Raw genomic sequence first — 14461 nt, 5'->3', positions numbered from 1 at the left:
ACATCAATAGTCTAAAATACCAAGAAATCTTAGCTACCTCTTATATTCCCAACCATAAAAGAGGCCAAATTCTGCAGCAGGATGGTGCTTCATCGCATACTTCCATCTCCACATCAAAGTTCCTCAAGGCGAAGAAGATCAAGATGCTCCAGGATTGGCCAGCCCAGTCACCAGACATGAACATCATTGAGCATATGTGGGGTAGGATGAAAGAGGAAGCATGGACGACGAAACCAAAGAATATTGATGAACTCTGGGAGGCATGCAAGACTGCTTTCTTTGCTATTCCTGATGACTTCATCAATAAATTGTATGAATCCTTGCCAAACCGCATGGATACAGTCCTTCAAGCTCATGGAAGTCATACAAGATATTACATTTGGATCTCACAGCACCACTACATAATTTGCTGACATATTTTTGTATTTGCAGTAAATTTGTTCAATTTCTGTATAGGCGACAAAACTTTTGTCTTGCCAAAATTTGACCTTTCTGTCTTGATTAAATGATAAATCTTTTTTCAGTGAAACTAATTTATTTCAGTGCATTAAACATAATTTGGGAGGGTTTTAGCTTTTCATATGAACTATTTCTAACACCAATTGATTAATTTAAAGTCAGGTTAATTGCAAGTGTTTCTACAAAATAGATAAGCGACAAGACTTTTGTCAGGGACTGTATTAGGCACATATTTTGGCTTTGTTTTTCTTCTCACCTAGCTATTTCCGTCTCCTCCCACAGGCCTGTCAGTTACCCAGAGAACCATTACAGTGTGTCTCCTCTTGGCGGGGACAGAGGGATGGTGTACAGAAACCCTTCGGCTAGTTTCTCCAGTCCAGCCTCTGGGTTTAACTCCACTGCACTGGGAGTGCCGGGACTCAGCGGACCCTTCGTCCGCTATAAACCCTCCCGAGACGGGTCAGTGCCGGTCACACGTTTGTTTTGGTTTGTTTTTTGAAGCATGTGGCATTGCATACATTGCTTTCCCTTGACTGAGCTGTCTGTTGTCTGTTATTTTAGTTCAGAATATGAGAATTTCACAGAGAATTTAAGTTCCCAATGAATGGCAAATCTAAAATTCATAGATACGGCATTCATTGGAAATGTGGGTTGATGTTTCCAAGCATTTTGTCCATATAGGGATAACACAAACTCAGCCAGTTATTATCAGGGTGTTCATTTTGAAAGGTTTTATTTTGTGATAATGACAAGATAATTGTACATTATCCCACTTGTTAAAAGGCACCTAAATTAGTGGATGGATGGATAATATGGATTTGACCTGAAATTACTATATGTACTATATGAACGACTACTAACAGTTTGGTCTCAATTCAAAAGAACTGATCTAACGAAGTGAACCAAACTCAATAGCATGTTTGCTGTCAGAGACATTATTAATATATCTGAAGTGCTCTCACATAGTGTAAATATTCATTATTTTGCCCAGCACTATTGGATTATGATACAACAGAATGCTTTAACTGTTAGTGAGTGTAGAAATGAACATCTTCAGGCGCTGTTTAACGTCATCGGTGGGTGTGTCGTCTGGTTTATGAGAGGCTGCGGTTGAGGCATGTATCAGCTAGACCTACAGTGCTGATTCACAGTGCTATTGTGTATGATTGTATAGATGTATAAAACAGAGGTTATGGCATGTATAGACAGTCATGGCGCTCTGTTATGTGCTTGCTACCCTGTTCAACCAGAGGAACTTGTTGTGAACGTTTCTTTTTTGAACGCGAGTTAACATACACTGAATTGTTCACAGAGATAGAACAAAAAAATCATGTCGACTTCTTTCTTATTTTCCTTTTCGGTGTTCACATGCATTCATATTTAATGTAATTATAAAAAAGTGTGTCATTGATTAGCATATCCTGGTTGTGTTATGCATCTAATTAGAGCTTGTCCCCTCCAAACACCATTCCCATGACAAACCTTAAATATTTATAGAGTTTACAAAGAGCTTAATGAGGAGGATAATTCTGCTGATTGTGTTTTTGACCCATATTTTAAAGTCTGCAGGAAATCAAAATGTACCTTTTTTACTTTGTTAGTGCAGATTACTAGTCTTGTGGCGAACAATTTATCCGTCTAAGATACACAGAAATAAATATATTTTGTAATCTTTGCTCAAAATCTGAAAATTTTCATCCTGGAATGGTGTTATTTCTCTGATGATGTCAGTTTGACGGCCTGGGGCGGATCATGCTTAACCACTCCCTTCTAACCATCAGTGAAGAGATGAAGCCGCTGATATGAAGCCTTGAAAATACGTCACAATAATAATTTGAAGTTGGTTGCAACGTTTAGCTCACGTAGACTTACCGTAAGTTTGCCTGGACACGTCAGCAGTTTAAAGTGTGTTAGAGCATTATAGAGATGTTGGGGTACTGTGAGTCTGTTAAACATTTCACACTGACTGTTTCATGGTGGTGATTCAGCGAGATGTGCTAATGAGTGCTATTAATAGTCCCATCAGATCCAGCCGTACATCACTCAAACCCACAGGGTGACAAGTGACAGAACACTTGGGTTGCGGATTGAATGTGGCATGTGTATGATGCAAACTTAGTGGTGCGGTGTCAAAATTGACCCTGTTTGGTTCCTTAATGCACATAATGTGTTTAAGTCACTGGTGCGTGTTATAGACTACCAAATAAAATGTTTGTCTTCATTATCTTTTATTAAAGTCAGCTTGAAATAAGTGTTCATCCTGTCTATTTTCTGAAAATCTATTATTTTGAACTATTCATACTGTGTATACTTTTCATGTATGTCAGATATACACCACAATATGAAAGAAAACAAATCTGACTGTAACTTTAAAGTGGACTTCAAAATGTAATGTCTTTATCTTTCTCTTAGACAGCTTTCTTTTTCGGCTGATATGACCAAACTCCCCCTCCAACCATCATACAAACCCTTTCCACAATCCAGTAAAGTCTGATGACTAAAGTCACGTCCACCACATGCCCTTTCTCCAAAACCCTGCTCTCCAATGGCATGTCAGCCAACCTGAACTGGTTAACATGATCAAGTAAGCCAAATAAGAATATATTTAGTAACATATTGATGTTTGTTGTGTGTGTAGGTTTGGGGCAGTCCAGCGGCCTCTCCAGCCATTTGACCCACATGTTTCTGTTGACGGCTCCAGTGGAGAATCATCATCTGGTTTCACTAGCCAAGAAAGCACGATGGAACGCAACAAATCAGGTAAACAAACACAACAAAGATATTTATAGAGCTCCAGTCCTTAAACAAAGACTGCTGTAAATGTTTTTGTGTGTACCGCGCCGTCACTGTGTGAACTCTGCCCTCTGCTGGATAAACTCAGAATAAAGGCTCCTTTATCAAACCCAATGGTGATCAGAGGCTGTGAGATAGTCACTAGTATGCTGATATTCAGGTGTAAACTGAGTGATGGACTGACTCTGAATAATTCTATTTTTAACTAAAACTTCAACTATTAAAGATCTTTTTCTTTTGTAATATTACATGAAATAAGCCAACTTAAATGTTATAAAAAGTTGGCGTCAACTAAATGATATTTAAGTGATAAAATTACTGAAATGACTAAAGCTAAAACTGAAATATACATATATAATAGTACATAAATAATGCTAAACTGAGGCCCTGTTTACACCTGGCATTAAGATGCGTTTTGGTCGATTGGATCATAAGTAGACGAGGGAGACACATACCCGTTTACTCCTGGTGTTTCAATCTGACTCTTTTGTCCACTTTCAATCACTTCTGTCCTGATTTCTTCGAGGGGAGGGTCTATGAGCGGGTAAATGTAAAGGCTTTTTCAGATCTTTCGATCTAATGGGAGGGCAGCAGCTTTTGTTTCTGCTCTGACAGCCGTAAGACCAGCCGAACGCTGTGAGTGTGTGTTAGAAATCAGGAATTGGTGAGAGAACATTGTGCTTAGGATGTTTCTTGTCTTCAAACCAAACTTGGGTCTCCAGCCGACAAAGTTTACATCCCGTCTGGCTAGAGCGTTTCCTGAATGTTATCACATTAGGTCAGTAGGCGGAGAGAAGACAGTCTGTTGTGGCTGTTCGAACGCATTCAACCACTACAAAAGCAATGTGTTTTTGACTTCCTCTGGATTGCTCGAAAGTGGACAAGCTCAAAACGTTTTAGACCCATTTACTCCTGTATTTAGCGTCGTCCACTTCGACCAAAACGCATCTTAATACCAGGTGTAAACAGGGCCTGAAAGAAACGCAACAAACATCTAATAAACAAGCGTGGCAAACACCCTTAAGGGGACGTTCACACTGGAAGTCATTAATTTTCAATGAGAGTGACTGATTCTGTCAGTGTGAACTGGGCTTCACCTGTGTGTGTTTGTGTGTCGGACAGAGCCCATGTGGCATGTTCCTGCATCATCACGAGGTGTGTCAGTCACCCCCGCTCAGAGAAGACAGACCCGACAGGACGTTGCGGGGAAAGACTCTCCAAACCGGCACTCTAAGGTGAGCAGTCGTCCTCATTATCATGATAACAAGAAAGCTATTTCATTTAGCAACCAACCCCTCAAATACCTTTCTGACTTAATTGTCACGCACAATCCATCCAGATCACTTAGATCAAGAGATCAACATCTCTTGTCTGTCCCACGATCTCGCTTACAAAGCAGGGGTGATCAAGCTTTCGCAGACCCTAAGCTGTGGAATAACCTACCACTACATGTTAAAACAGCTTCCACATTAGCTCAATTTCATTTCTTGTTCTTTTTTTTTATGTGGCCAAGGTTGATTTTAAATGTGCTTTATAAATATAATTTGATTTGATTTGGCCCTCATGTACTAATCTCTCTGCTCTCTCTCAGGGTGAGGCACACTATTCCAGTCACTCCAGCAGTAACACACTCTCCAGCAATGCTTCCAGCAGTCACAGCGACGAGCGCTGGTTTGACGGGATGGGAGGTGGGGTGTCCGGTGTCCTGAGTGACCCCTCAGACCCCGACCCGGACCTAATGGGCAAGGGAGGGTCCAGTGACAGTGGCATCGATGCATCTCTGTACACACCAAGTCCCAACACTAAAGGAGCCAAACCTAGCCGCAGTCTTGCAGGAACCCCCCACAAGCCCCTGCATGGCTCTGCTACCTACAGCGGCTTGCAGGATCTGTCCGGAGCCGGAGAGGGGCGGCGCAGGGAGTCGTCACCCGTCATCGCTGCGTCAGCCAATCAAATCAAGAACTACCGCACACGCACGTTCCCCCCTCCGGGATCGGCCAATGCTGACAACTTCAAAGCAAGGTACTGTGTTTATTCTGAAATGTAAAGACCATTGTTTAAAAGTTTGAGTCATTCAAGAAATTAAAGGGGTTATATGATATGATGCTTTTTGATGTTTTCCTTTTTCCATTAGTGTGTAATGTATCTGTTTGTGCTTGAATACGATCTGCAAAGTTACAAAGCTCAGTCTCACACAAAGGGAACAGAGAACACTGATCCAGATCTGCCCAAAACATCTCGATCAAAGTCCAGATATAACTTCCTCATACAATGTGAAATATTAGCATAAATGGCATACAAGAGAAGAAGAGGCTTCAGTGACTTGTAGTGTTGTCATCATGTCGTAGAGACGCTGTGTGTTTGGATGCGAAAGTAAAACTCCTTTGTTTGGCCTTCCAAAAATTAATAAAATTAGAAATCAGAGGCAAAGATTTATTTATGAAGTTGTTCTTGAGCAGTACAACCTAAGTTTGTTTGTGCACAGTGCATTTTACGGAGGACAGATTCCTGAACCTGAGAGAGAACAACACTGGCTAGGAAACAATCTGCTGAAGTCATGCTTGCAAAGTTGGTTTTCGATCGATAGGCTTGATCATCCACATTTTCAGAATCAGCTCGAACTGACGACGTTATCATAAACTTTAAAATTGCTTAAATCCTTGGAAGCTGAAGTTTGGGATTATGGTAAGGGAAGTTACATTTCTGACACGCTTGAGGTGATTGGCCAATCACAACGCACTGGGTCCGCTGGCCAATCAGAGCACTCTGAGCTTTTCGGAAGGAGGGGCTTTGTAGAAATCAGACAGACTGGGAATAGAGGAGCTGCAATAATGTACAGCATGTGAAAAATAATGTTTTTTTTTAACATTAAAGCATGTTAACCTATTCTATTGTACCCAATAATCTAAATAATGAACTTTTAAAATAGTATCATTACCCCTTTAATACTTTTATACAGCAAGGATGCATTAATTTGATCAAAAGTGGAGATATTCTATTCAAAAAAATTATATTTTAAATAAATGCTGTTCTTTTCAACGTTCTATTTGTCAAAGAATCCTAACGAAATAATACAAGTATTACAGTTTCTATAAACCTATTAAGCTGCACAACTGTTTTCAACATTGATGTTAAGAAATGTTTCCTTAGCAGCAAATCATCATATTAGAATGTTTTTTGAAGGATCATGTGACACTGAAGACTTGAGTAATGATACTGAAAATTCAGCTTTGATCACAGGAGTAAATTACAATTTGAAAAGTATTTTTGACCAAATAAATGCAGCCTTGGTGAGCAGAAGAGTCTTCTTATTCATAAGAGAAATCTTATTGACCCTAAACATCTGAATTGTGTGTGTATTTAGGGCCTGCTATACCCCTCAAGGGTTTAAGACCCCTGCTGTGGCCGATAAACCCCGGCCTCTCAGATCTTCAACAGTCACACCCACGTCAGGCTCCGCCCAGTTGTCAAGCTCCGCCCCCAAGTCATTCAGTAAAAGCAAGAGTGCATGGCAACAGGAGGAGAACATCACAGCAACCAGCACCACCTCCACTGACAGCAACAGCAACAAGTACATATGTTTATAAAACGCATTTTTATATTTGTGTTGGATTATGAAATAGATGCATCACATATTTGAATGTCCTGGTTATCGTGTGTGCTTTCAGGCAGGTGGATATGAACAGTAAGAACGTGTTCGGTCAGCCTCGGTTACGTGCCTCTCTGAGGGACCTGCGCTCACCACGCAGATCTCACAAGAGCACCATTGAAGACGACTTGAAAAAGCTCATCATTATGGACAACCCTGCGGATACACCATCACGGGATGCGGTGAGCACACACACAAGCACTGAAAAGGCTACAAAACTCGGCCTGTAAACACAACAGTGATTTGAGCATTGCGTGTTTGTTCTCCTCTACAGTCTCCTCATCGGACCCTGCAACGTACTTTCTCAGATGAGAGTCTGTGCAGTGGACGGAGAGATTCTAGTTATGCAAGCACGCCTCTTTTTGAAGGACAAGTGCCGCCCAGTGACCTTCTCTTCTCCTGCACGCTGCCGACCCGTCGCCACGGTCACAACACCAACCTTGCAGCCCTCATACCCAGTAAGAAAGGTGGGTGTCATTTGCTAGTCATAAGTTGCGTTCCAAATGACGCACTATACACTATGTACTTACTGTATGCACTATGTACTCATCCGTGTAGTGTATGAATTTTCTAAGGTTATTTTGTCATTCAACATCGGAGTCTTATGCCCCTCCCCCTCCGCTACGTAATTAAAGTTGCGACAGTTTGAGTGCATGAAGTGTCCAACATTCCACACTTTGTTTTTTCTGTTAATTAAGTGCATTATCCAGATATTTAAAGTGCACTTTTTTCTTTTGGGAATTTTCAGTGTGAACACACTATTTATACTTAAAAATGTCATAGAATAGCGCATAAGTTCGTGAATTGGGATGCACCTATAGTCAGTTGGCATGCTTTACTGTTATCTGCTAATAGCGTTGGAATAAACTGTCCATTTGTTGTTCCTCCAGTACCGTTGTCTGCATCAGAGTTGTCATTGACTGAGGTGAGGGATAAGGTTCCTCCTCTCAGAAGACTGGACCCTGGACTCATGCCTCTTCCTGACACTGCCTGTGGACTGGAGTGGTCCAGCCTCGTCAATGCAGCCAAAGCTTATGAAGGTATGAGGCCACAGTTTCTACGTCAAACTAAGATACTTGAAGGTATGGAAGCCAATTTCCACCACATAAGAAAACAAATCATGCTTTGGTAAAAAGGTCATAATTATTATCTTTTTTTTTTTTAATTATCTAAATTATGAGATAAGATATTTAATTTTGGCTTTTTGTCATTTTTTACTTTTTATTTCATAATGACTGTCATAATTTTGACTTTTTATCTAATAATTGATGACTTATTTCATAATAAAATTTTTTTCCTATCTCATAATTATATCTTATTATTTCAGAATTTCAACTGTCGTAATTTAGTTTCTCATAATTATGACTGTCATCATTTTGACTTTTTTTCTCCTAATTGACTTATTTCATAATTTCAACTTTGTTGTAATTTAGATATGTAGTCTCATAATTTTGATTAATTTTGAAAAATCTCATTATAAAATGACTCATAATTTTGACTTTTTTATCTCATAATTATGACTCTTAATTATGACTTATTTCATAATTTCATCTGTTATAACTTGTAATTTAGTTTTTTATCTCATAATTATGACTCATATATTTGACTTCTTTCTCATAATTATGACTACTTATTGAATTTTTTCTTCATTTTTTTTTTTTCATAATTTAATCTTAATAATAATTATGAATTACCAAAGCATTTTTTTTTCTTATGTGGTGGAAATGGACTTCCATATAAAGGTGATGCCATTTGTAGGATGAATCCACAAAGATCGAGTACTCTGTGTGGTTTACAGACTTTACCTTTGAGTTTTTGTGTCTGCAACATTCCCATGTAGTATGAAATGTTTAAAGAGTCATTCATCACACTGGTGATCTTGATGATTAATTATGACCGCATGTTTGTTTTTTTTTTACAGTGCAAAGAGCTGTTTCTTTGTTCTCATTGTCTGAGTCTCACACGGGCAGCAATGAGCTGAGACCCATCATCAGTCCGGTGCCTTTCCACACGCCACAGACTCCCCGCACCACTCCTACTTTCAGCAGGTACTGTATCTATACTTGCTCTTCCTCTGAGTGGATTCAGTTCAGGGGTTGTATTTATACCAAGGGGACAACATTGTCTCTGCAATTCTCCATAAAGTTTTGGATAGGTATTCAAATGCTAGGATACTTGTTTTAACTTGTTTTTAATTCGTGTGTTATAGTGAAGAGGCTCCTAATGACCTGTCTGGGCGTCTGTATCATCTGGAAGTCATGCTGAAACAGCTGAATACTGATCTGGAAAAAGTGAGTTACATCGGAGGGATCAGGACAGGTTCAATAGGGATTGGTATTTTGAGTTATTTTGTAGTTGAGGAACACACACACACACACACACAAAAAAAAATGTATTTGATTATTTGAAAATTTTATTTTGAGTTGAAATTAAAGAATGACAAATTATATAAAATTACATTTTATTCACAAACCAATCTGTTACCAACAGAGTTCAACGACCATAGTTGGCTAACGATGCTTTTGGGAAACGCACCCCTGATAAGTAACCAAGTTTCCATCATAAAAGCGGATATATTAGCATATCTATAGAGCGCTGCAGGGATGATGTATTTTTCCATTGGCTTTTGGATTATTGCATGAAATAAGCTCTGTAACCAAGAAAGGTTTTTGATTCTTACATGTTTTGCTCATCATCTTCACAAATGAATTCAACTTTTATACATTTTGAAGCCTAAATACAACAGGCCAGAAGTAAAAACCTAGTTCAGACACCTACAAGTTGGAAAGTTTAAGTGTGAATAGTTTGCAAGAGTGCGAGTATAAACACAATGACTCTGTGAAAGCGGATTAGTCAGTGGAGTTTCCCGTTTCATCATGATGATGTTTAATGTCCCAGACAACCTCTGTAGTCCCATTTAGCCACTTCTTAGCAACCGCCTTTTTAAAGACACGTAAAAACGTTCAGGATTGCACTGGGGTTTTGCTGATGTATTTTATGTTGTAGAAAAAAAACATGAAAATATCTTGAGCTTGTGTGAACCACAGACCCTATTTCAGGCATTTAACCAAGAATACATTAAAAAAACCTGTTGACTTCAGGGCGATGGAATCAGAAGTAGAATTGCTTACTAGTTTCCGAGTTTTAAGACTCATTCCTGCAGCACTATAAAGAATAAAAATAGTAGCGCACTTGGATCTCTTAACACAACATCACACATTCACTCTTGAAGCTGAGATTTAGGTGAAGGATTCAGTACATGATGCAAATAAAATCCATTTGTGTAGTTTTACTTGTGGTATAGTTGGTGCAGAAAAAGTACTCGACTAGCTGTGCACATCCGTACTTCACCCTGGACAGGTAAAGGGGTCATGAACTGCATTACGTTTCCTGAGGTGCACTTATAATGTTAGTATGATTTTTTACATTAAAAATGGTCATATTTAGAAATAAAAGTCCATTTTCTACCCTGATTTTAGCCCTCTGATTTGAGCGCTCCGTTGGAAGGGGCGTGTCTGCTGCTGTGAGACGTGTAAACGCCCACTGCTGTGATTGGCTAAAATCTTGCAAGTATTTCATGTGAAACTCTCTCGAAATCTTTTACTACGTTTCTACTATTACAGCTGTCGAGATGAACTAATCGTGAAATCGACGATTACAGAATTAAATAGAGATTTACTCCCGTTTAATGAAAGGTTGCAGCGATGAGCATGAAGACTCGCCATCGCAACTCGATTTCTTGCACTCTCACGAATGCTCTCATCATAACTAACAGTGCGAACAGAACACGACGTGAATAAGAGATTCATTGTGCAGTGTAGACAGCGTCATTGATTGGCTGTTTGATTGGCAGCTCCAGCGATTATAAAGGCGTTCTTTTTTTTCCGCTTTCTGTTTATAATTGAATCATAATTTAAATAACAGATTATTTTCATGCTAGTAAGAGAAACAATGTAAAGTTGACTGTTTAGTCACTGGCTTGATTTACTGACGCATAAACAGCCGTAAAAGACGAACGTCTGACTGTATATGTGAATCATTACATATCAGAAATCACTGATCGCAGATCAGGCTTAAGAATTAACACGGTTACTTACATATTGTGGCATTACTATTGGGTTCATATTTTGTAATAAAATTCTGTTTGCAAAGCCTTCGCCGAAATTGCAACTGATTTACCAAAGAATCCAGAGTGAGATGTTCCGAACAAACTAAAAATGCTCTGAGACATTCACATAGTTGAAAATAAATAAGCACTTTCCTAACATTTGGATCCTTTGGGAGGCAATTTATTTCTAGTCCAGTGATCCTGTATCGCCTCAATAACGTGCCAGTGGGCGGGGCCAAAGATGTGATGATGTAGAAGTGGGCGTTGATCTGATTCTGCAGAGGCGGTCTTTCGTCGCACGATTACGTCAGTTTTTGGACAAATGAGGAACTTTTAAGTTCTGAAACTTACAGGATGTTTTTATAGTATAATGACCTGTCAAAATTTATTTCTCAATTCATGACCCCTTTAATTGTAAAAGTTAAAATAAACAATAAATGTTCAAAATGAAAGAAAATAAACCCGCGCTGAAAAAATATAGTAACTTGGCCGTTTTTGATGACATCCTCTAATCATGCTTCTGTTTCTCTCCTCCTTTTCCCTTGTCTGTTCCTTCCTTCCCCTCCCTCTCAGGAGAAACAGGACAAGGCCGTGTTGTTAGCAGAGATGGCTAATCTGAGGCACAACAACCAGCGTCTGCAGGAGGAATCACACTCAGCCAGTGAACAGCTCCGCAAGTTCAGTAAACTCTTATCCTCCACCATGCCTGAGAGGAAATGAGTGCTTCCTTTCATTTGAGAAGAGAAGATGAGAGGGGATCTTCACGACACGTACCTGTACTGTGCCTAATATGGCATGTTTAGCTAATTTAATTCAAAGTCTCTTATCGCCCAGTTCATCCACTGTCCCGCTCGCCCTCATATAAGGCAAATCTGCCAGCTCGTCCTCACCACACACAAACCTGTGAGCTTTATGAAAGTGTGACGGAGGGAAACCGAGAGTTTACGCGGGTCTGCCTGATGACTTGAGACTTTAAAGCTTTAAATTAAAGCCGGTACAGAAGTACAAACGTATATTTTTAAACAAACACACACACACACACACACACACGAGTCCTACCTTGAAACAAGCGAGCTCTTTATCTGATCGAACTACTTTCGGAACTATTTTCTCATTGTAGATTTATTTTTGTACTCGACGAGTCGACACTATAAGCTTGAGCCAGTGAAACTGAGAGGCCTATTAACTGCACAGTCAGCTCAACAGCCAAAAAAAATGAAAATAAACAAATCAGAAAATAAACACTTGAGCCACGCGAGAGATCCTTTTTTTCCAGCATGTCGAGAGAAATCACGGTACTGTAAGTGTGAGAAAGAGGTACAGTGCTCTGGGGGAAAAAGTATAATTACAAACCACATAATCTCACGTGCAAGGTACATTTAGACGCTGTCGTATTCATATTTATATTCAACGGAGAGGGGGCGATTGTACAAACCATCCTCATCTCAGCCGATTTATCATCCATAAATCTTCAACGCAGACTTCATATAGTGACTGAAAGCCCTCTGCAATAACAGCTCTGTAGACGGAGAATCACCACTTTCTAACGGAAAAGCAACCGCTACTAAAACTGTGATGTTCCACCCAAGTCTTTGATCGTTTCCTCTGTGCATGGGCATCGGTCAGTCTTTAAGTGACAGTGTCATGTGACAGGAAACGCCACTTGCTCTTTTATGTATAGTTTTGGCATAGCACTGTGTGTAAACTTGGGCTGTTCTGTCAAGATTCCGACACTGTATATGTATATGCAAAGCCGACTCTTTAAGAAACCCTAGTCGGCCGTGTTCCACACAGACTCTATTTTTCTATTTGTATTTAGTTCAGGTTTATCAGGTGAAACGACTGTTGGCAATAGATGGCTGTTTTCAACTTCTAGACAGATCATCGTGTTTACAAGACGATCCGCGCCGTACTCGGACTGCAGTTGGTTATGAGCTCTGGAGAATCCTAACTGGAATGACAGTCAGGCTGGATCGAATATGGTTTAACATGTACCCCATGTTACTCTGTACATGTCTGCCTTAAAAGTTGGTCATCTGTGACCAGTGATGTGTTGTAATTTACGACCCATATCAGCTCTCTCCATCCCTTTAACCCTGATGCGACTGGAAAAATATCTCCTCCTCTCTCAGGACCCGTAAGCTGCCCTCTCGATGACCTGATCTCTATTCCTCTGACCTATTTATTCACATCAGAGCAAAAGCACTGCAAACAGTCAAGTCGACTTTATTGCATTAGTAATCAAGTGAAAATATGATGTCTCTGCTCTGCTCAGACACACAACAAACAACTATGTACATCCCTATGACAGTAACTAGCACTGTAAAACACAAAGGTTTTTATTTATGGGGTGAGAGATACAAATAAGCCCTGACTTCATTCATTGCAGCTGTTTAGTAGTGTAATTGTACATACAGTGATTTTATACAAAGCTTTAAACTGCTGATAGCTAGCGTTACATGTTCTCCCCACTATTATGAGGATTAAAAATACATTTAAAGGGACAAGAATGAAAATTACGTCATCTTTTTCTCACTGTCATGTCGTTCCAAACCTGTGTGACTTTCTTTCTTCTGTGGAATATATCATTTGAAGAACTGGGTTCCCATCGACTTCCATTGTATTTGCTTGTCCATCTAAAGCAAGTCAATGGGTTTGAAACAACACGAGGGCGAGTAAATAATGGCAGAATTTCCCCTTTAAATGAAAGTCTGTGTACATGTTGGAGGCTTTTAGTTACACATCGTCACCCTGGACATATATTATCATATTATGATAAGCTCGTTCACCCCCTCTTTTAGATCAGTTTTTCTCATCTCATTGCTGTGACTACAAGAAATTCACCCGCTGTGTTTTTTCTGTCAATGAAGTGGGAGGTTTCTCAGACTCTTGGTGTCTCACTCGGTTAAATGGGTGTCATATCTACACCATGGATTGTCTTATGATTTCTGTTTGTATGCTTGTTTGATAGTCGGGTGGAGGTGTTTTAACTGAGTTTGTTTTTAAGGGTAAATATGAGTAATATACTTGTGAAAACATCTATGTGCATCTGTGTTGCGCATTCTTAAATCATGGCAAAATATATAGTCCAGCTGTAATATTTGAAGGTTTATTTTTATGTGTAATATTTTGACTATTTATTTTGATTCTTTTTTTTTTTTTTTTTGGTTTGTTCTTTTTATAAATACGGAACGACAAATTCCAGGTGAAAATTACAAGATTACAGATTTGGTAACATTATTGGAGGGTACTGAGTTTATGTATTTTTTTAGTTTTTCCTTTATATTTTGTTTGATTCATGATCTTTTGTAAAAAGCTGATTTTATCCTTTTTTGTTTCTTATTTTTAAACTTTATTGTAATTCATCTTTTGTCTCTGTTTCCATTAGCTTCATGCATGAAACAGCGGCTCCGATGCCTTGATTTAACTATTGATAACTGATCAGTCTTTCA

The 14461-nt window shown here is 39.3% G+C and overlaps 1 protein-coding gene across 2 annotated transcripts in view; it reads left to right on the top strand.

The window, feature by feature from the left end:
• sipa1l3 (signal-induced proliferation-associated 1 like 3) overlaps positions 1-12217 on the top strand; it is a 100051-nt gene extending 87834 nt beyond the window's left edge. For both annotated transcript variants that reach the window (XM_084408502.1, XM_084408501.1), the window contains 11 exons: positions 742-918; positions 3098-3219; positions 4375-4487; positions 4844-5274; positions 6617-6823; positions 6921-7083; positions 7176-7368; positions 7792-7941; positions 8823-8949; positions 9111-9192; positions 11583-12217. In XM_084408502.1, coding sequence (XP_084264628.1) covers positions 742-918; positions 3098-3219; positions 4375-4487; positions 4844-5274; positions 6617-6823; positions 6921-7083; positions 7176-7368; positions 7792-7941; positions 8823-8949; positions 9111-9192; positions 11583-11729 — 1912 coding nt within the window. In that variant the 3' untranslated portion in view covers positions 11730-12217. The remainder of the gene's footprint in view (positions 1-741; positions 919-3097; positions 3220-4374; positions 4488-4843; positions 5275-6616; positions 6824-6920; positions 7084-7175; positions 7369-7791; positions 7942-8822; positions 8950-9110; positions 9193-11582) is intronic.
• Positions 12218-14461: the final 2244 nt, after the last annotated feature.

Source organism: Rutilus rutilus, assembly GCF_951802725.1.
Source record: "Rutilus rutilus genome assembly, chromosome: 5".
Taxonomy (NCBI): Eukaryota; Metazoa; Chordata; class Actinopteri; order Cypriniformes; family Leuciscidae; genus Rutilus; species Rutilus rutilus.
The sequence above is the reverse complement of the archived record's forward strand: the minus strand, read 5'-3'. Positions and strand labels throughout refer to the sequence as shown.